The 23,497-nt window shown below is 36.5% G+C and overlaps 1 protein-coding gene across 1 annotated transcript; it reads left to right on the forward strand.

Moving 5' to 3' along the window:
• The first annotated feature begins 92 nt into the window (after positions 1 to 92).
• LOC109082694 (NLR family CARD domain-containing protein 3-like) lies at positions 93 to 22,295 on the forward strand. Its single transcript, XM_042768408.1, is given in 10 exon segments — positions 93 to 171; positions 290 to 370; positions 2,789 to 2,983; positions 5,253 to 7,193; positions 7,904 to 8,022; positions 8,025 to 8,064; positions 14,465 to 14,638; positions 14,889 to 15,050; positions 21,315 to 21,361; positions 21,440 to 22,295. Coding segments are annotated over 8 exon segments (3,225 nt in total). The 5' UTR covers positions 93 to 171; positions 290 to 370; positions 2,789 to 2,828; the 3' UTR covers positions 22,027 to 22,295.
• Positions 22,296 to 23,497: the final 1,202 nt, after the last annotated feature.

The following is a 23,497-nucleotide window of genomic DNA, read 5'->3' on the forward strand; positions in this document are numbered from 1 at the left end:
ATGTGCATAAATCTCTCCACGAAGACAAATAAAATCTACTGAAGGTGGCTCTGCTGGGGGTTGCTCCGCCCTCTGCTGGTGGATTTGCAGACATCAGCTTCAGACAGACATCAGCTGAACAAACCGAAAGTGAAAAAAATCATCAAACAAAAACACACTGAAATCCTCGAGGTAAGTTCATGAGCTTTATATCTTATTTGTAATAGGCTAATGGTATATTAGTTTTTACATGGACCTCATTTCAATCTCGATATTTACATTATATTTGCACCACGATCTCAATTATTAGTGCGGTGAAGATGGTCATAAAGTAGTGCCGACAGACAGCGTGCACCCTACCAGAAAGGCCCGAGAGCAGCGGTGTTGTAAGGTATATTTTTCGGTTACTAAAGATGACAGGTTAGTTGTGTGCAGGCCCAGACTCGCGGCTGATTTATTATTATTAATATTTAATATTTATGCATTCTCAATGTACCAAAGGGATCTTTTCTGTATTATTCGATAATAAATCATAAATCGGTTAGCCTTGACTGTCAGCGCTGCTATATTCGAATCGGCTGACGTGCGTTCCGTGATTCCGTCAAACAGTTCCGAACGGAACAGATGAAAGAGAGGAAGCGGCCAGAAGAAGCAGTGAAATGTAGCACCATCACTGACCTGTTCAGGGCTTCAAGTGCAGGTCAGTTTCATCTGTAAATACATCTGTAAAAGCACCCCATTATTGTCATCATTCAGAATACAGTGCTAAAGGACATCAATATCGATTGTAAAGTTACATTAAAAAATGTAGCAGAGACAGATATTAACATGGATTTTATTGTACAGTGAGGGAGGGAGCTAGAGACAGTAAGACAAAAATAATATGAGTAACAGGCTCACAGTCTAATAATTCAATAGTTTAGGCATATTAGACTTTTTCAACAAATATATTGTACTAATTTTGAGATTTAGGCACTTTAGAAATAGTTTAACACACTACCAGTCAAAAGTTTTTGATCAGTAAGATTTTTAATGAAGTATCTTTTGCTCACTAAGCCTTCATTTATTTGATCCAAATTACAGCAAAAACAAAAATATTTTTGATCAAAATATTTTGATTAAAATGTAATTTATTCCTGTGATCAAAAATCCAGTCTTCAGTGTCACATGATCATTCTGAAATCATTCTAATTTGCTGCTTAAAAACATTTATTATTGTTATGTTGAAAACGGATTCGTTTTTTAGTTTTTTTTTCTTCTCAGGTTTCTTTGATAAATAGTAAGTTCAGAACAACAGCATTTATCTGAAATATAAATCTTTTGTAACATTATAAACTTCATCATCACTTTTGATCAATTTAAAGCATCACTGCTAAATAAAAGTAATAATTTCTATAATAATCCCTCTATAATCTATAATATTTTTTATTATATTCTATAATAAAAATATATATATATAGTGACTCCAAACTTTTGGTATAGTCCATGGGTAATGTTACAAAAGCTTCTTATTTCAGATAAACGATGGTCTTTGGATCTTATATTCATCAAAGAATCCCGATGTACCCAACTGTTTTAAATATTGATAATAATAATAATAACAACAAAAATATGTTTTTGAACAGTAAATGATCATGGGATCATGTGACACTGAAGACTAGAGTAATGATGCTGAAAATTCAGCATCATTACTTTTGATAACAGGAATAAATTACATTTTAAATATATATTCCAATCGAAAGCAGTTATTTTAAATAGTAAAAATATTTCACAATATTACTGCTTTTGCTGTACTTTGGATCAAATAAATGCAGGCTTGGTGAGCAGAAGAGAATTCTTTAAAAAACATTAAAAATCTTACTGTTCAAAAATGTTTGACTGGTAGTGTATATTTGTATGAAATATAGGTTTATTAAATCTCAGGTACTTAAGTCATTGTAAGATAAATAACATTCTTTGCTAACAAATTGAAATGAGGTGATGAAGAAGAGATATTGGGGAAAATGAGGCCCCAGACTAAGGATTTAGACCTTTTTATGTGATGGTCATACAAATGATTGGTTTCAGAAATCGTCGTGGATGTATATGCTTTATTCAGGAAATAAGGGGACAAAATTGCACCTTTTGGGGTACAACAGCTTGTCACTGGAACAGGACCCGTAAAAGGACATATTTGTTCTTTTTTTTTTACCCCTAATAGGTAGGCCTACAAATTAATACCATGAGGGTACAAATTACTGCTCTTAAGTACTAATATGTATGTTGTACTGCTATGGTGTCAAGCTGTTGGTACAATTTTGGCCCCTTTTCTTGTGTGTGGCCTGGATGAGTGTGAGACATGCATCTCACTGAAATGGCATCCCAGTCTGGCCCTGGTTGTGTATCATTTTATCTACAAATTCAGAGATTACAATTTTGCAAGTCCACTCAATTCTGATTTATTGCTCTGATCCACATTATTTTATTTATTTATATATATTTTTAAATGTGGCTAATATCAGATTTAAATCACGGGCTTATCTGTAATGCACAAAATAACAGTAACAGAGAACGCACAACATGCTATTTTAAGTAAACATGGAGTGATGAAGCCACATGTATTCTGATTTTATTGTTCAAGACAGAGGACACATTGCAAAACACTTGTATCTGATTTAAGACCACTCATGGAAGTGGCCCAAATCACAACCAAAAATGTAATTCCTTGTGGTTTGTGCTGTTCACACTGTTCTGGAAAATAAATAAATAAATAAATAAAATCCTTATATGCCACATATGAGCAAAATAATCAGATTTGGCCCACTTTTAGATGCAGACTGAATGAAGCTATAGAAGAACACAGCCTCTAAATGAGCCTCTATGAGGAGAGAGAGGATGGAGATGTTGTTCACTACCAGAACCAGAGAGCAGCATCTCCAGAACCCAGCTGTTTGTCTGTGAAGAGCGATGCATCCATGGAAGTACCCATTAGATTCAGTGATGGAACAGTGACCTCTAACCACAGGTAAGACAATTACCAGACAAGGGACGGAAAATCTTAAGATAATAGTTTCCGACCTTTTTAAGTTATTGTTGGACCCACATTTCAAAACTTCCACAGTGATAACCCTATACATGCATAAATCATGCTAACTCTAACTCATCTGACTGTTGCTCAAGTCTCTAGCTAGTGAACAATCTGAGGTAAAACCTATAACTATATATTTTAGACAATACAACTTTATTGTGAATTTTTCAGTGCTTGGTGTGGTGTGTATGTTATGGTAAACCTGTTTGATATTGAAGATATTAACCCACATATCCAAATATTAATGCTGCATATTAATGCTGCTATATGCTTATACAATCTGATTCAATGAATGGTCAGGAGAAAAGGCTCAAATCCTTGAAAATGTCTGCAAAATGTGGTTTTATCTGACAGTGGCTTGATGTAATAAACATCTTTGTAGTGGACAGTGTCCTTAAAGTATCAGTAAGCTTCTTCAGTTGTACAGTAAAAGATGTGGCCCATGTAAACACTCAGCAACACCTTCGGCCACATCGTCAATTAAATGGCATTTTATGGGAAACTAAATTCATCCATCATTGCCACAAATGAGTCAGCTCCACACCACAAATTTCAAAAAAATAATCAGCTAAAAAGTTTGATATTGTTAATATTTTTTTCTAAAGAAAGACAAACACAAATAATAATAAAAGCCAAGGATTATTAAATGCCATGGATGAATATTTACACTATTTTGTAGAGTGGGGTCAAAATGTCAATTTTCACTTGAGATTTGGAGCCAGATTACAGCGGGGTGAAAATGACTTTAAAGACGGCAGCATCATTTTATTTTTACATGCGAGCAGTTCATCAGCTCCATCATGTGCTCAGATCAACTGTTATCATTGCCGTATTGTCAACCTGTCACAATGTTTGCTAATATTTTCATTTAAACTGTGATTCCTTGATTTCCTCAGTTCCTCAAAAAAAAAAAAAAAAAAAAAAATTGTGGCAAAACATTCCATTCAGATTATTTGCTAAAAACTGAGTAAAATTCAACAATTTGGACATGGAATGGATAGGGTCCTTTTGAAATTCCTCTTTAGAAGCATTGTGACCCACATTTTGTTTTTTATACTGAAAATGTATACAATTTAACAATATACTCATGGAGCCATAATAAGATCCCAATATCTCTGAAGTGGAAATATAAGGCCTTAAAAGAAAGAAAAGTAGGTTACACTTTATGGTTACACTTTATTTCGATAGTCCACTTTAGACATTCTACTAACTATAACTAACTTGTCAACTTATTCTCATTAATTTACAACTATATGTCTACTAACTCTCAGAGTAGACTGTTAGGGTAGCTTTAGGGTTAGTATAAGTTGACAAAGAAAGTGTTAGAAGATATTAAGCAGGCAGTCTATTAATACTCTACTAACTGCTAGTTGACATGTAGTTGCAAAGTTACTTACTGTTAGTAGAATGTCTAAAGTGGACTATCGAAATAAAGCGTTAACCACTTTATTTTAAGCGGTCCTTGTTACTGTGTAATTATGTATTTAAGTACTGAGTAATATTATTTAAATAAGTGCACTTCTATAAGGTTAGAGTTAGGATTAGGATTTGGTTTAGGGTTACTTGCATGTAATTATGCATAATTAATTGTTGTTATTATTATAGTTAGTACATGTATCGTGTAACAAGGGCACTTTAAAATAAAGTGTTACCAAAAAGTATGTTAAGAACCAGAATTTAAAATCATATTTAGATACCTTTAATAGTTCTTGAGTTACAAGCATGGTAGGGGGGATCTTTCCAATTTTTAAACGTTCTTTTATCTCAGATTAAAATAGTCATTTTGATCCCCCTCTATAAAATAATGGAAGTCTCAATAAACATTCATCCATGGCATTTAACATTTTGGTTTTCTTCTTCTTTTATGCATTTCTTTCACACACACACACACACACACACAAAGTCAAAATCTTTTTTTCTTTTCTTTTTTTTTTTACTTTTCCTCGATGACCTCTGTTTGAGTTGACACAGAATGGCCCATCATCATTTTATACACACACAGTGTTTCAAAGTTGTCATTTGAAGAATACAGTTCTAACTGATCTGGGATAGTTTCTTCATAAAACTATTAATACATAGAACCATTGTGTCATTGTCTCAACCGTTTTTTTTTTCTCTTTGAATGACACTTGGCTTTAGTAGAACTTGTTGCTTGTGACCTCATTCTTTCTATGTGTTGTTCTTCTTGTCCTTGCTGTGAGAATAGAGATGATTGGCTGACCTGCAGAGAGACTGGAAACCTGGAACTGGATCCTCGCAAACCAGTAGGTGATGAGCTACAGAGAGTCAAAGACCACCACAAAAACAACATGAAGAACAAATATAAGAGGTTATTTGAAGGAATCAATATACAAGAAAATCAAACTCTTCTGAACAGCATATACACACAGCTCTACATCATAAATGGAGAGAGTAAAAGAGTGAATGAGGAACATGAGGTTTTACAGATGGAGACAACCCCCAAAACAAAATTCTCACATAACACTCCAATCTACTGCAATGACATCTTTAAACCCTTACCTGAACAAAGATTTGAGGAGAAAGACAAAATAAAGGCAGTTCTTACTAAAGGCATCGCTGGAATTGGAAAAACTGTCTCTGTGCAGAAGTTCATTCTGGACTGGGCCGAGGGAAAAGCCAATCAAGATGTGGACTTCCTGTTTGTGCTCCCATTTCGTGAGCTAAACTTAATTAAAGATGGTCAGTTCAGTCTTCACAGACTTTTGCTTGCCTTTCATCCTGAACTTCAAGATCTAGACTTAAAGATTTATGAGGAGTGTAAAGTTGTGTTTATCTTTGATGGTCTGGATGAAAGCAGAATTACGCTGTATTCAGATGGTGAAAAGGTTACAGATATGACTGAGACTTCATCAGTGGCTGTGTTGATGTCAAACCTAATGAAAGGAAATCTGCTTCCCTCGGCTCTCATCTGGATCACCTCCAGACCAGCAGCAGCCAGTCAGATCCCCTCCAAATATATCAACCGTGTGACAGAGATTGAAGGATTCAATGAGCCACAGAAGGAGGAATATTTCAAGAAGAGAATCAGTGACAAGCATCAAGCCAGCAGAATCATTTCACATATTAAAAAAGTGAAAAGCCTCTACATCATGTGCCACATCCCCGTCTTCTGCTGGATCTCATCCACTGTGCTTCAGAAGCTCCTGGAAGAAGATATGAGTGCAGAAATCCCTCAAACTCTGACCGAAATCCACTTCCTGCTCATTCAGATAAAAATGAGGAATCAGAAGTATGAAGATCCAGAGAAACCCAAGCAGTCCAACAGAGAAGTGATTGTGAAACTTGCTGAACTGGCTTTCAATCAGTTGATGAGGGGCAATGTGATGTTCTATGAGGAGGACCTGAGAGAGTGTGGCATAGATGTCAATGAGGCCTCAGTGTATTCTGGGATGTGCACTGAAATCTTTAAGGAGGAATCAGTGATTCATCAGAGGAAAGTCTACTGCTTCACACATCTGAGCTTTCAGGAGTTTCTTGCTGCATTCTATGTGTTTTACTCTCATCTGATGAACAACATGGAGCCACTGGAGTTGTTTCAGGAGAGTGAATATGAATATCATGAGTATATGTGGGGCAGGTCTGGGGGAAACCCTCTGTATGCGTTACTAAGATCAGCAGTTAATAAAACTCTTCAGAGTGAAAAAGGACACCTGGATCTGTTCCTGCGGTTCCTGCTGGGGGTCTCACTTGAGTCCAATCAGACGCTCTTACAAGATCTACTGACACACACAGAGAAAAGCTCTTCCACCATCAGAGACATCACAAAGCACATCAAAGACACAATCAAGAGTAACAATGATACCGATTTTGATGATGATTATTATGATGACAGATTCAGCAATCAATTTAAAGAGCATCACAAATGTCTCACAGCAGAAAGATCTATCAGTCTTTTCCTCTGCCTGCTGGAAGTGAAAGATCAGACTCTGTCAAGAGAAATTCAGGAGTTTGTGAAATCAGACAAACTCTCAGAAAAGAAACTCTCTCCTTCTCACTGCTCAGCAATAGCCTACATGATACAGATGTCAGATGAGGTGCTGGATGAGTTTGATCCTATGAAATACAACACATCAGATGAGGGCAGATGGAGACTGATACCAGCTGTGATGAACTGCAAAAATGTTCTGTGAGTAGGATACTCATGTTATCACATAAGTTTCCCAAACCTTGGTCCTGGGAAAACCATGTTGTATGTTTCCCTAATCAAACTCACCTGAATCTACTCATCACCTCATTAAAGTCTGAGTCCCAATGTGCATACTATCCATCCTAAATTCTATGTGATATTAGTAATTTTCAGTACTATTTAGCGCAGATAGGGTGGATAGTATGCACATTGGGATGCAGGGAAAGGCCTGAAATGATAAGAGTAACATCTAAAATGTGTACTCCAGGGCATGCTCCAGATCCAGTGTTGGGAACCACAGACATAAGAAATTGATTTTTCTGTAATTGTGGCTCTGTCTAATTGTGAGTCTAATTAATATATGAAATTTCAACCCTGTTTTTATTCATATTACACAAATTTCTTATGAGCATTGAAGTAGAAAGGATATAAGAATTTGAAAGCACACTGAATAGTAATTTAAAGTATTTTTTTATTCATATTTGACAAATTTATTTTGTGAATTGTAGTGGATTTTTTTTACAGTGTAGAAACACAGCTTTCTTAGTAGTCAAAAGCTACTTAATTTGAACATGATCTATGTTCAAAGACCTTCTTGTCACACAGCATATTAGATATATGGTCAATTAAAGATTGTTCTATTGGCATTCTCAAAACAGAAAATATGACATCTCTATGACAATCTTAACAATGTTTTTTTTCTGTTATAGACTTGCTGGATGTGGTCTCTCTCTTCAGCAATGTGAAAGTTTGTCTTCAGCTCTACGATCATCAAACTCCTGTCTGAGAGAGCTGGACCTGAGTAACAATGACCTACAGGATTCAGGAGTGCTGGACTGAAGAGTTCTCACTGTAAACTAAACATACTGAGGTTGGATTTTTACATTTACTCATTCAATATGTTTAAATATGGGAATGAATAGCTGTTTGGAAGAGATCAGATTTTTATATCAAATCTTAATATCAAAGATTTTTCTTTTGTTCTAAGTAAAAAGTTCTAAAAAAATACATAATTGCACATGATTTACACAGGTTCTAATATTTTCTGCTTTGTTGCTTCTCATGCAAATGTAGTGTAGCTATGTTGCTGGTTTATACATTTTTATTGAACAAAAATACTGAATAAGAACAAGATGAGAATTTAAAAATATGAAACATAACATAATATAAAATAAAATAAAAGCTTTAATAAACTCACCACAATCACAAAAACATGACAATAAAAGATCTTCCCTATTCTAAAGTGTTACCAAAGAATTTTGAAATCAGTTCTGAATTGAATAGGCAACCAATGTTGTTGCATCGCATTGCCTGCATCTGGGTCAAAGATTGTGCTTGAATACACAGACTACAGCCAACTAGCAAGTACGGTCTGCATCTGCATGAGAGGAAATAATTTTCCATACCAACAGCTGGTAGTAGTCTGTCATTCAAGAAGGGGAGTAGATAAGATTGCGTATATACAAAGAGTAGGGGTGGAACAGTACACAGATGTCATGGTTCGGTACATACCTCGGTATGGGGGTCATGGTTCGATACGATTTGTACAAAAGGATAAGAAAAATACACTATGCTCAGTTTCTTTTCATTTATTTTGAACAGACAGTAGTACAAATTAAATTTTTTACACCTAGATGTGAAAATACTAAATATTATTACATGATGTTAAATATATATAAATTCTTGAAATATATTCAATTTAGTTTACAGATAAACAAGGGACAAAACAGTGCGACACATAACGTAGCCTATATATGCTGAGTTTCAGTTCATTTTTTTTGTTGGGTTTATTTTTTTTTTGGAAGGGAAATTAGGTTGGAGAAAGCAACATCCTGTTTGTTTTCTTTATTTTACAAAAGCACAATGTTTTATTTTCATTGTGAGTGTACACAAATAAAAGCAGACCTTTATACAGTGATGCTTTATTAATAAGTTAATAAGTGTTTAAAGTTGATTCTGCTGGTATAAGGAAACAGTTGAAGTGGTCGCGCCGGCACGCACGCACACGCACACACAAAACAAATAAGTTCCAGCATTGCTAACTTGACAGCACAGTTGGTAGTTTATCAAAATGAAATACACTGAACCAAACATCAGCGCGCAAGCCTCTGTGACACCGTTGGAACTGAAGTACAAAGCCTATAACTTACATAATAAACAATAGTTTAGCATTCAGATACGTTACATCGCAAATATGGAAATATTATTTATGCAAACTGTTGAGTGCACAAGGCTTTAAAGTGTACTCCTTTGCCAGTCTGTGAGAGACACATTCAGAGTCAGCACATGGTCAGTGTCTAGTGGGCTTTGTTTACAGGTGCACAACTCGCAGCATTTGCTGTTCTTCTGCTGGCGGCAGGTTATCAAACAGCATTTTATTGCTGCGGGTGCCCCCTTCTGGATTGAGGGTGAATTGCCTGTATACGTTGTAAGGCCTCATACACCGAACCGAGATGTCCATACCGCAACGGTTCGGTATGAATACATGTATCGTGTCACCCCTAACAAACAGTAAACAAAGCATCATTTGATGACTAAGATTAGAATTTTTACATGACTTAAGTACAGTTTCTTTTAGGGGTAAACAGTGGGGTACAAACCTTTTTCTTGGAGCAATATTGTCCTGAATTGTTTAGCTCCAACCCTAATCAAACACACCTTAACTAGCTTGTTGCAAGTAGGGTGGAGCTGAAAGTGATGGAAATGGAGTGAGACTGATAGCACAAGTTCTAATGAGCAACTCCTGCATGCCACACTAGTCTCCTTAAAAGGAAACATACAGTATATATACCAAACATATTTATTCTGTGCCGTTAACTATACCATAAAATAATCAGCATTAGTCTACATAAAAACTGATTCTGGGAGCATAATCAAATAATAATAAACGACTGCTGGCAAATCTGTTTTTTTTTTTTCTTCTTTCCTCAAATCAGGTCTTTTCAGTCAGAAAAGATCTGCCACTATTAAATTGCAAGTGATCAAATCATACGTGTGTGTCCAGACATAACCAACTTATCTGCATGGGCTGCTTTGGTTCCAACACAAATGTACCCACATTTTTGACGAGGCTTTCAAAACAGATGCAGGAAAAATGGAGGTACATAATCTCGATCTCCAAATAAGTGCCCTGTCAAATCACGGTGCAGAACTCCTTTGTTACGCAAGAAAAACTCAAGAGGCCTGCACCCATAAATATGAATAGGCCAGATTGTTTTTGTTGTGGTTGTTGTTTTTTGGTTTCCACCACCAGGTAGCAGGGTCATTAGATGTCATTGTAGTCACATGTACTGTATTAGTACTTGTTTAGCTCTGCACCCACTTTGTTCCATATGGAAAACGTTCTGCTCTCTCTGCATTTAATTTTCATTTCATCATCAGCTGCAAAAATTCCTCCAATGACGATATTATTGTTGCAGCTTGGTGGCTGTGATAAAGCGCACAACGATGAAGTATTCAAACAAACAATCTTTTAATAAGTCAGTCCAAATGGAACATGAAAACTCAGGACTAAGGAAACACAGCCATGAAAAAAATGGATCAGAATGGACATTACAACTAAGGAAACTCAGGGTATAAATACAAAAGGAAAGTAATTACGGAGAACAGAAACAGGTGTGGGACTAGTTAGAAGCCACAGAACCAAGAAAACAGAAAGGCTGATAATTATTGCCCTCTTGCATGGAGGTGGTAAAAGAAAGAGCAGGCTTATTACTTAAGAGAAAAAGAAGATGCTAAAGAAAAATTCTGGTTATTTTCATATTATATTTACATTGTCATCCTCTTCCTCACTCTCTGCGTCGTCATTATTTCTTTTTTTCTTCTCTCCTCATTTGACTGCATTGTAACCCTTTTTTGTCTACAATCCACTCTTGGCTAAAGATAGTGCAATTAAGATTTAGACAAGAAGGTATTTGGTCAGGACTGATGATATTAGACCAATATATAATTTTTTTGGAAATAACACAATTTTCAACTGTTTAGGATGAACTCTTATCCCTTTCTGAAATCTTCCTCAGTCAGCCAAGCAAGTCTGTATGAGAAAGATTACATTTTCAGAGTAACATAACAAAGAAGCTTATGGAAGCTTTCACCTTTACAGTCATAGCACTCATAGCAAAGAACCAGGTAAACTATTTGTTCTTTCTTGTCCCTCTCTGTTGGCTTTCTCAAATGCCGATCCAAGCTGGCTGCTTAAATAGCAGGGTACTGTTCTAGAAATCATCAAATTATCAAGTATAGGGAATTCCAGCTGGTTCTTACAACCAGAATAATGGAGTGTCGAGGCAAATTTAAGATAGAAGCATAAGTAAGATTAAATGTAGGTTTATATTTTTTAACAAATGTTGTACTTTATACATTTTAAAATGATAGGTGATTTCTTCTTCCAGACAACATTGTTCCGGATTCTTGCTGTCCATTTTGGCTCTGATGCCACTGAATAGCAGTTGTGGATGAAGTACACAAATCAAGTACTTGAGTTAAAGTACAGATACATATAATAAAATAATAATCCAGTAAAAGTAAAAGTACTCCTTTTTCAATTTTACTCGAGTGAAAGTCCAAAAGCACTCAATTTTTTATGTACTTAAGTAAAAAAGTACTGATAGATAGATTTATTTAGCAATTCTATATAGTCTACTTAATTTAATTTTATATTAGTACATATTTTTTTTATAATCCTACTGCTCAAAATACCTGGAATTTTCCCAAAATAACCACTACATGGAGTCAAGATATATTTTTGTTGTTAATATGGACTACACTGACGAGAGTGATGTAGTAATGTTCACTGTGAAGCTTACACTGTGATGTACCTGAGAGAAAACAGATTTGTGACCCTGGACCACAAAACCACTCATAAGGGACAATTTTTCAAAATTGAGATTTATGCATCCTCCGAAAGCTGAATAAATAAGCTGTTAGGAAAGGATTATATTTGTCTGAGATACAACTATTTGAAAATCTGGAATCTAAGGGTGCAAAAAAATCAAAACATTGAGAAAATCACCTTTAAATTTGTCTAAATGAAGTTCTTAGCAATGCATATTACTAATCAAAAATGAAGTTTTGATATATTTACGGTAGGAAATTTACAAAATATCTTCATGGAACATGATCATTACTTAATATCCTAATAATATTTGCCATAAAAGAAAAATTAATCATTTTGACACATACAATGTATTTTTTGGCTTTTGCTACAAATATACCCCAGCAACTTAAGACTGGTTTTGTGCTCCATGGTCACATCTGACCATCAGATTCTCACCACTAAGAAAAAAAATGTTTTAAAGTTTGTTGTTTTGCAGAACATCACAGTTATATATGACATGAGAATAAGGCCTGAAGTTAGGAAGAACATTTTCTCAAACCTTGTCTGTGGTGTAAAAACACCCCTGGTCAAATACTCCCAGAGGGCATCACTTCCCACTTTGATAATTACTGTAGTTACCATTTTCTGAACATCACAGCCTTTCTTTTTCCCCCAGATATAATCTATCTAGGTGGTTGAATAAAAATATTTGGACTTTATTTTTAAAAATAACCTCAACTTAGCACCAGCAAGCTTGTTAGCTAGACAGTTAGCATCAGCTACCAATATTTACTTATTTTCAGTATGGTTATGAATAAACATTCATATCTGTCTACTTGGGTGTGGTTAATTCAAACAATATAAACGTTTATACTGTTGATAAACAATATAAAAACAGACGTTACATAGGGATAAATGCGTAACATTTTAATAGAACTGTTAATGTTATGGCAGCGGGAATTTGAACGTGCATTAGTTATTTTATTTAATCTGTGTTATTTTAATGTTTTATTTTTTTGACCCAAGAGGCACAGATGCTCATGTGTTTTGCATTCAAAGCATTTCAGTGGGCTTAAATAGATCACGCTTTACAGCAGATTTAGTTCACAAACAACTGACAATTTTGACCTAAATATGATTTTCAGTTAAAATAATCAATAATCCTAAAATTCGACATTAGTAACTTACTTTTAGCAGCATCAGTCGTGCGCGCTTACAAAATCTCCCGGTTGTGAATTGAGTTCACTAGAGACTCGCACTAAACGGTTCATTTGAATCAGTGAGTTGTTGACTCTAGAACAGCTGCAATCAGATCATTCTAATTCGTGAATGAATCGTTTTAAAAAGTTCATTGAAAAGAATCAGTTCGTTCTTGAATCAGAAACCGCTTCTGCGTGTCAGAGCACCTGATATAGCCTATTATAAGGAGTAACGATATGTTTTATGAAATGTAGTTAAGTAAAAAGTATGATCTTATGCTTTGGAATGTAGTGAAGTAAAAGTTACTAAAAATAAAACTACTCCAGTAAAGTACAGATACTTGAAAAATGTACTTAAGTACAGTAACGAAGTAAAGCTACTCCGTTACTGACCACCACTGCTGAATAGACACTCTGATCTTCAAGATTAAGTGTATGGGCAAAACAACCTAGCTTTATAAATTATAGCCTTTTTATTGCCCCATCCATGTTCGAAGCATGTGTGTGTACTTAAGATTCAGCACCCTTGCCACTGAATAAAGAAACATTGATAGGCTAACTCAAAATAATAAAAAAATTGTGTACTTAAGATTCAGCACCCTTGCCACTGAATAAAGAAACATTGATAGGCTAACTCAAAATAATAAAAAACAATATAACTCAAAATAATAAAAAAATTTAACTCACTTTGTCTTGTGTGAACTTTCCTTTCAAAGCAATGGTGTGTCGTGTATATTTCTGAAATTGATCAATAAATGTGAAACTGAGAATGAAAAACCTCTTGCTTTTAATTTCTGCAAAAATTATCTAGTTTACAGAGTTTCAACCTCTGAGTGCAAAGGAGATAGAGAAAGGTCCCTGCTAACATAATGTTATACCCCAAAGTAACATTGAAAGATAACTGTATCCCCTGGACCTCTGGTCTTCACCAATCATATGCTCGCAAGTTACTGAAAAACATCATGCCACCAGATATAAAAAAAACAACAAGTACTGTTCTAATACAGTATATAGGATTCATCAATTTGATCATATCATTCATATAATTTAATCAATCAATCAGTCATGCTTCCTGCGATCTGGTCTATCGAAAAATGCATGAACAGGAACCAAAAAGACAAATCGAAATGTACATTTTATAACAAGTATCTAATTTTTAACCATAAGTATCCAATTCTAGAATTGGAATAGATTTTCGATTCCCAACCCTAGTTGTGACACAAATTAAGTACTCTCTTCTTTACTGTTCTCCTTAGATTGGTCCTCTGTAATCTCACTGGTCAATGCTGTGAAAGTTTGTCTTCAGTTCTGCGATCATTAAACTCCTGTCTGAGAGAGCTGGACCTGAGTAACAATGACCTGCTGGATTCAGGTGTGAAGCTCCTCTTTAATGGACTGAAGAGTTCGCATTGTCAACTGAACATACTGAGGTATTTAAGAACACAGATTTACTCTCATCAAACTAAACATATCAATTTAGGCTTGCCCTTGATTTCTGACACCAAACAAAATACACATTATAAAAAGTATGTAATTTTATTAAATAATTAATTAATATTAATTGGATTTTTTTTATGAATACAGACATATGCCCTATTCAGACAGTATTTTTTTTATTTTTATTTTTTGTCATGGGGACAAACTAATGTGATTTGGACCTGTTGCTGTGGGTGTGTGTAGATTGTCTGGGTGTATGGTAACAGAGGAAGGCTGTTGTTATGTGACGTCAGTTCTGAGTTCAAACCCCTCACTCCTGAAAGAGCTGGATCTGAGCTACAATCACATCGGAGAATCAGGAGTAAAGCTGCTCAACCATCCAAACTGTACGCTGGAGAAATTCAGGTATGTTGATCAGCAAGTATGAAGGTAAAATAGTAGCAAAACCTGAGAGCTTCAAATCTGAATTTGAGAAATTTGAGTACTAGAAATATCCATACTTGTAATCTGAAATTTACTTTTAAATCTCTGATGTGCAAAGTTTGAATATTTAAACTTTCACACATACACAATAATCAAAACACCTGCTTTAAATTCAGTGTCGCAGACCACTAGTTGCAAATGTGTAAACACCAATACAGGCACAAGTGTGTATTACATTTTTACTTTAGCACTTCATTTTTTGCTGTATAACCAGCACAAACCTAAATTGATTTTTGCTACTACTTTTGTGATATTTCTGTTACAAAATTCACTTACACAAATGCAAGATCTTAAGCCATTGCATTCATTGTGATGTTCAAGCATTATATAGTGGAGTGGACAAATACTGCAACACCATTTAGTAAATTCTATACTGCATATGTAAGTATGAGAATAACCATGTACCAAACTGAGATATAACCAGCTGCAGCCCCGCAGCACCACACATTTCAGGATGCATGCACCAGACCACCTGCCTCAGGTTGTACTTCCATGTCTCGATCCTACCTCGACACACACTGTTCCTTCAGTTTGCTTTCAAGGGTCAAGCATATTAGTACAAGGTCCTCCCCTTCAGGCTGTCTCTGTCTCCTTGCATCTTCACGAAGGTCACAGAGGGTGTTCTTGCTCCTCTATGGGAAGTGGGCATTTGGATACTCAACTCAACATCTTGACAACTGTTTGAGGTCTGCTACCTGACCCGAGCCCGACGGGTCCTGAAATACACTCAGGTTTTGGGTTGGGTTCGGGTTAATGTTTAATGAATAGCTTCAGGTTCGGGTCGGACTCGAGTTTGTAGCTAAAGTAAAACTATATGCAATAGACTATGCTTTCATTGATGCACACACACAATACTTGCACACAGAGATCGGAGATCATGCAGCGTACACACAGAAACACTCTGGCGCACAGAAACTTTCATTAATAAAATAGCTTTGATACTGAACTGCTGCATTATTTAGCAATGAGGCATAAAATCACTATTTTTGAAGTAACTAAGCTTTATTGCTTGTAAAGAGAGACACACAGATGCAGGTAATTCACACACACAACTTTAATCCTTCTCGCTCTCTCTCTCTCTCTAATTAATTCAAATAAATGTGATCTAGCAGAATGGTAATGAGCCATAACTGACGAAAATGACCGTAAGTTTTACCCTTTGCCTCCAAGTCATACATTAAAATCTTTTAAAGCACATGCTAGCTGTGGATTATCCCTTATTGTATAGGCTACATTTAAAACTGAACTTGTTTTGCTCTTGTGCCTGATCTCTCACCACAACACGGCAAACAGCATACGCACATTAGCTAGCAAGTTGTGAGCAACGATTGCAATACAGCAATTAGGAAAACTTCTTACAGTTTACAAGGAAAACTGCACAGTGGAATACTTAGGATGTTGTCGTTAAAACCATTAAAAAACTCAACGGAATTTATGTGACGGTTGCACCTGTTGTTCATAAAGTTTCATAACTGGTGTTTTTATTTGTTTAGCCTATTGACCATTGCATGTGATCATGAAATAAGGCATATATAAAAAGTTTGGCTATTTGTTATGAAAAAATGATTTCGGGTTAGGGCTCTAAATTAAAAGGGCTAATATGACATTGCTAAAAAGAACATTATTTCGTGTATTTGGTGTAATGAAATGTGTTTATGCGGTTTAAGGGTAAAAAAAAACACATTTTCCACATGCTGTACATTATTGTTTCTCCACTATGCCCTGCCTTCTGAAACACATCGATTTTTACAAAGCTCATCAGTCTGAAAAGCAAAGTGTGCTGTGATTGGCCAGCTACCCAGTGTGTTGTGATTGGCTGAATATCAAGCATGTGACGGAAATGTTATGCCCCTCACCATACTATAATGGAGCGACGAGACAAAACATAAAAAAAACATTATAAACAAGGCATTTGTTGCATCCAGAGGGGACATAATTACTGATTATAATGACTTATAATGTCTTTTTACATGTTGCATTGCATCGCCGCGTAAACATAAAACCATGTCTGCATTTGTGATTGGAGAAATGACAAACAACAAGCACTACTCTACACTGCTCAAAACTCCTTTAAATATGAAAATGTACAGGCTGTGAGTCAGAAGTGCTTGCATTGTGCTGTCCCAGGATTAGGAAACAGTCTTCCATAAAATGTGCTGCACACATCTGAATATTTGGTTTGAACTGTACTGGAACAGTGTTGTAAATACAACTTAACCATTGATTTCTAGTTGTGTCCTCTTTTGGAAGGCCAAACGAAGTAGTTTTGCTTTTGCAATGATACACACAGGGTCACACACGTCAGGTTTGAGAACGGCGTGGCTGAGCTTGTGGCAACGGCTTGATTTGACTACCTCCTGCTTGGTTAAAGTTGATCCGTGGTTTAACAGTGCGGAGTTGATGTATTTCCTCAGCAACCAGCTTGAATCAGCTCCAGGCATGATGAAGCGGATATCGCCTTCTTTTGGAAGGCCAAACAAAGTAGTTTAGCTTTCACAACAAAACACAGCGTCTCTACAACATGGTGGCAGCAGCAACAATACTACAGCGAGAATAAAAGTTATGCCTTTTTTCTTTGCACGAACATTTAGGTGGTGTTATGCAAATCTTCCCACACACTGACATAGACATGTGGGGGTGTGTTAGAATGAGCCATTTTAGGGGGGCGTGGACGAGTCTTAACTTTTATAAAGAATATCTCTTTTGATTTGAGACTTTAGTCTTTGCAACTTCACAGATCTTCTTTATTCACCAAGAGCTTGTAACACTCCAAAGAGAAAGAAAAAATTTAAATTGCATCATATGACCCCTTTAACAGTGCCACTCGGGTCGGGTCAGACAATCCCAGGTACGGGCTTCAGTTTAAAGCCTGTGCAGACCTCTAATGAATGGCTTGTATCAGCTCACTTGTGAGATCTGGTGTGCAAGCTCAGCCATCTTGCGCTTCTGGCCGGCTGGAAAAAAATCACCTCTCCCCTGTGCAGAGCATCTCTTTTCTCGGTATGGAGTTGGACTCTGTGAATTGAGAGCGTGTCCATTCTCTGCATTGTTGTGCATCTCTTTTTTAGGTGTTTGTTTGGGCTTTTTGAATATGACAACCACTGTAATGCTGCTTGGATTTAAGCATATAAGACTGCTTCAGCACTGGCTACACAGCCAAGTCCTGAGATCATGGCACACATCGGGTGGTCATTACACCAACATCTTTTGTCGCTTATTCAGCCCATGGTCAGACCTAGATTTTCTACAGACAGGAGTGCCCTTAGAACAAGTGTCAAGGCATGTTTTTGTCAGAAAGTTTTTGTCCATTTTAAGACACTATGCAAACATACTACTTTTACACCATTTTGAAAGTGCTACGGCATCAGTGTAGATGCATGGCCACCAATTTGCATTATTTTATTGTTTATTTTTAACATTTAACAATGTTTAATTTTTAAATAAAACCTACCCCTTTCAGATGGTAATACAGAAATATGGACATCTCTACGTACAAGCATTTCATAAAGTGGGCTTAAAGCAGGGGTTTTCAAACCTGTCCTGGAGGACCCCCAGCACTGCACATTTTGTTTGTCTCCCTTATCATGCACTCTCAAATTCAGGTCTTGCAGACTCTACTAACGAGTTGATTAGTTGAAACAGATGTGTTAGATGAGGGAGAAATACAAAATGTGTAGTGCTGGGGGTCCTCCAGGACAGGTTTGAAAACCCCTGGCTTAACCAGCCCTTTTACAGCAGCTTTAGTGTGCAAATAATGGACACTCATGACCTAGATATTTTAATTTACAATAAAAAATGCTAAAGTTTGACAGTAGTGACTTACTTTTCAAGCCATCAGGCACACATACACTCAAGCTCTGAGGATCTCCCATTCTGGCTCATTTTGAGTCAGACTTTGCCACATTGGAGTTACAAAGTTCTATTTGCATTCTGAGTGGTTTTCAGATATTTTGCTTCAAAGTTTTTGCATTCCATATACTTTGTAGATAGAACCTTTTTTGTTTTGTAGATAAAAAAGGATTAAAATGTACACAACTTAAAAAAAAAAAACATAATGTAAATAAGTTTTTATAAAAATGTCAGACAGAACCTTATAATTCCAAGGTGACACTTGGCCAGTGGCCCATTGGTTCAAAAGGTTGTCTCCTGTATTGACAGCGTAAACATCCAATATGATGAAGTATTCTGCTCTGCCTATATAAAGATCACTTCACCCCAACTTCTTACTCGTCTGCTTTTCCCACATTTTCACAGCAGCTTTATCAAGAAGAGGCTTGCTCTACATTGAGTGATGCAGGCCAAAGAGCCTGGCAGGAGGAGGAGAAGAGAGTAGTTGAATCGGTAAAGTGCTTGATAGGGACTCGCAGCGGAGACAGACATCTAACCGATCCTAATGTGTGCCCATGCCATGATTGTAGAATACGTAAATACTTTTATATAAAACGTAAATTCATCCCCTGCAATTTTTTGGCCAAGTCAAGTGTGTTCATAGAGGTTTCCATGGGCCAAAGCTAGTAAAGCTAGATTTAAATTAAAAAGACACGATATTGTCGGACACGACGTTTTATTCTTATCCAAAACAAGATGTGATATGAGTGTGATACATAGGCTACATAAATAAATACCAGTCAAAAAATATTTTGGCTCTGTGTCTTGCTTGCAGTAAAAGTAAGATGTTATTTTGGCTCTGTTTATTGGTTGGGCTGTGATCAAGGGTAAATCAGTGGGGATGCATCAGAGAGGCTAGCTGACACGTCGCCAACGCGTCGCAGATGGCAAACAAATATCTAGCATGCTAAATATCTGGACCGGTTGGTCGACTCAACATCATATGGTGTCAGGTGTCATGCCGAGCTACAGCCAGGGAGAGAGCAAGGCATGGGTTGTGGTCACTGGAAGAAAAACAGCAGCAGCAATGCGGCTTTAAGAAAAGTTTGGACACAACAAATGGATTGATTTTTTTCATTGTGCAAACATTATGCAGCACTAATTTATTTTCATTTTCAAATAAACAACTCCTGTTTCCCATCATCCCCGTTCAAATTCTTGCGTGTGTTTTTGTGACAAAACGTGGTTTGGGGATGGGATAGAGTCCTTGGGTGACAGAGTTGTTGTCAGCTTGTGTAGTATGTGACCCCTGTTGCGGATCATTTACGTAGTGTGAACACCACAACGACTTCAAGACAGCCCTGAAGTCATGTAGTCTGAACAGCACTGCTATCTGCCGACGTTTTAAAGCAACACTATGTAAATTTTGGTACTCTAGCGGTTAATAAACAGAACTGCACGCATTCCGCAGAATAACATTCTAACCGGAGCTACTTCTCCAAGTTTATGTCTATGCCGATTCACGCAGAAATGTGTTACTCCGCAGCGGTGACGACCCAAACAGGCTACAATAGTCCAAAAAAATTACTTATTATAAATGTACCATAATGATTCAGGATTAGACAAAAAGGCAGTTTGGTAGATGAATTTATGATGTACTCGCTCATTATATACATTTTGTCAATTTTGAAAAGAAAAAGTTACATAGTGTTGCTTGAAGTCGTGTAGTGTGAACTAGGTTTTATTAAGTTTTGTCTATTCTTTTCCAGTAAACGACTTTTCCAAATGGGAAGTAGTGTACATTTTGGGAATTTAGGACTATCTACCAAGTATATAGAATGCAAAAACTCTCACTCTCACCACTGAGAATGCAGATAGAACCTTATAATTCCAAGGTGATGATCTGTCTAGGCATGGTTGCCAGCACCTGCATTGCCAAATCTTGTGACACAGTTCATTGATTGTGTCATTTTCAATAGGGACCCCATTCAGTGTCGATAAGACATGACTGAACGAAAGGGAAAGTCTCGTTTACATATGTAACTCTCGATCCCTGAAGGAGGAAACAAAGACAATACGTCCCTCTTGCCACAACGTGAATTTAAATTGTATTTAGTATTGTTTTCTGCCATAATCGTTTGCAAATTAATTAATAAAAGCCAGGTGTTTTGATTAGTGTGTATGTGTGCAAAACAAAACATCAGCTTTTCACAAAGTGTAAATATCAGCTTACAAGTATGAATATATATTGTGCAAGTTCTCACATCCAAATCTACAAGCCCTTGAGTTTTAGTACACTTTTACCTGACAAGGAAGAGTTACTGCTGTGCAGAATGTGACACTGTGTGTTTTTTATAGTGAGGATCATGGAGGAGAGCTCAGGATTACAGCCGGACTACGCAAATGTATGTCTACACAACACAGACACAACTTTAGTGATTATCGTTGTGTTGCATTATAAATGTCTCTGTTCTTGTGTTCAGATGCCTGTAACATCACACTGGATCCAAACACAGCACACACTCATCTCATTCTGTCTGAGGAGAACAGAAAGGTGACACGTGTGAGAGAGGATCAATCATATCCTGAGCATCCAGACAGATTTGATGAGTGTCCCCAGGTTCTGTGTAGAGAGAGTCTGTCTGGACGCTGTTACTGGGAGGCTGAATGGAGTGGATATGCTTTCATATCGGTGACATATAAAGGAGTCAGCAGGAAAGGAGCGAGTGATGACTGTGTATTTGGATTTAATGAAAACTCCTGGAGTCTGATCTGCTCTGTTAACAGATTTACTGTCCGTCACAATAATAAGGAAACTGACATACGTGTCCCTTCAGGGTCCTCTAAAAGAGTAGGAGTGTATGTGGACATTCCAGCCGGCAGTCTGTCCTTCTACAGCGTCTCTGACACACACACACTCACACACTTACACACATTCACCTCCACATTCACTGAGCCTCTCTATGCTGGATTTGGGTTTATGTTTTATTATCCAAACTCCTCAGTGTCTTTGTGTGAAACTGAAAAGCCTGTGACCAACAACGGAGACTTCACCCGCACACCTGAATGATAGAAATACTCTCACTTTATATATTGTAGGGCTGCTGATTGTCAGGGTGTATGGTTCCCTTGGGAACCATTAGAATCCATGGAAGCTTTCTATAATATCTAACTACCAAAAGAAAAAATAATTTCTTCAGCATAAACCACCTTAAGTAAACTACTCTTAGAAGTAAAAGGTTGGAAAGAAAACATACAGGGGTTGGCACTCACCCCTAATCCTAGTGTGTATAATACGTGGTATGGAAAATCATTGTGTTTTACAGTGTGACTTACCTCCCCCCCGTTTTTTTTATCTTGGACCCCCTCACTCCTTCTCAGCTAGATATAGGCACAAATTCTTTAGTCTTGGGAACAAATACAAGCAACATTGCTTTTTATTTATTTTATTATTATTATTTAATAAATGCCAATTGCTTTGATATTTAGTTTCTAATGCAATTATATTAAAACCTTTTCTTGCTTGGTTCACTGTATTTTTATGTACGTTGATGAGTACGAACTACACCCTGACTTCTCTCCAAACACCTACGACTACTCATCTGAGTCATTTCAGTGAATTTCCAACTTCCAACTGCTTAGGTTTTTTTGGAAATGAAAGTGCTATAAATATTTTATCTATTTAATAGCCTACGAAAGGGATCCCAGTTCTGCACATAAGTGTAGCACAATATATAGCTTAATAAAACTTAGCATAATATTGCAATATTGATAATTCCAAATGTCTATGCAAAGTGTAAACTAATAAATATAATATACAAATCATGCAATACTGTACCACTCAATAAGAAATGTTTCTATGGAGGGCTTAAGCTAATCAGGTAAATTAGAGACAATCACTCTCATTTTTTATTAGTCGTTCTTTCATTTCACTAATCAACCTTTTTTATATTATTATTTTTATTATTATTATTATTAATAAACCAAATGCTCACATTATAAAATGTGCAGATTCACACACAATGTAGGCCTAGCTGTCTTTAATTTGGCCGGAATTGCAGGGTGCCTGTTTAGGGAAGATAAGTTCATAAGTTCGATGTTATTGTAGATTCTAAAGTGTTTTATAGGCTAATTAAATACATCTGAAAGTCCATCTAAGATCACCGTGATCCTTCCAAGCTACAGTACCTCCAGTGAATTTTGCCCATTCCCACCCCTGAGTTGAAGCCATTATGTTTCTGTGATTTAGGTTCTGTACATTTTGACAGTTGTGCTGTGAGAGTTCATCCTCAGACAGCAGACAGGAGCATGCAGACTGCTGTGAATGACACTTCTTACTCTGAACTCATGTTAAATGCGGGAGATACAGTAGCTATTATAAAGGTGAAGTCAGCAGATGGCGCCAACACTCAAATAAGAACTAAAACCTGCCTATACCAAAGTAAAATACACTAATTCATTAATAACGCCCCACAAGAGTCACAGTGCTACCATGTTTTGTTTTAGTCTTTCTACTTTAAATTGTCATGTGCTACTTGCCA

The sequence above is a fragment of the Cyprinus carpio genome, chromosome A13 (genome assembly GCF_018340385.1).
Source record: "Cyprinus carpio isolate SPL01 chromosome A13, ASM1834038v1, whole genome shotgun sequence".
NCBI lineage: Eukaryota > Metazoa > Chordata > Actinopteri > Cypriniformes > Cyprinidae > Cyprinus > Cyprinus carpio.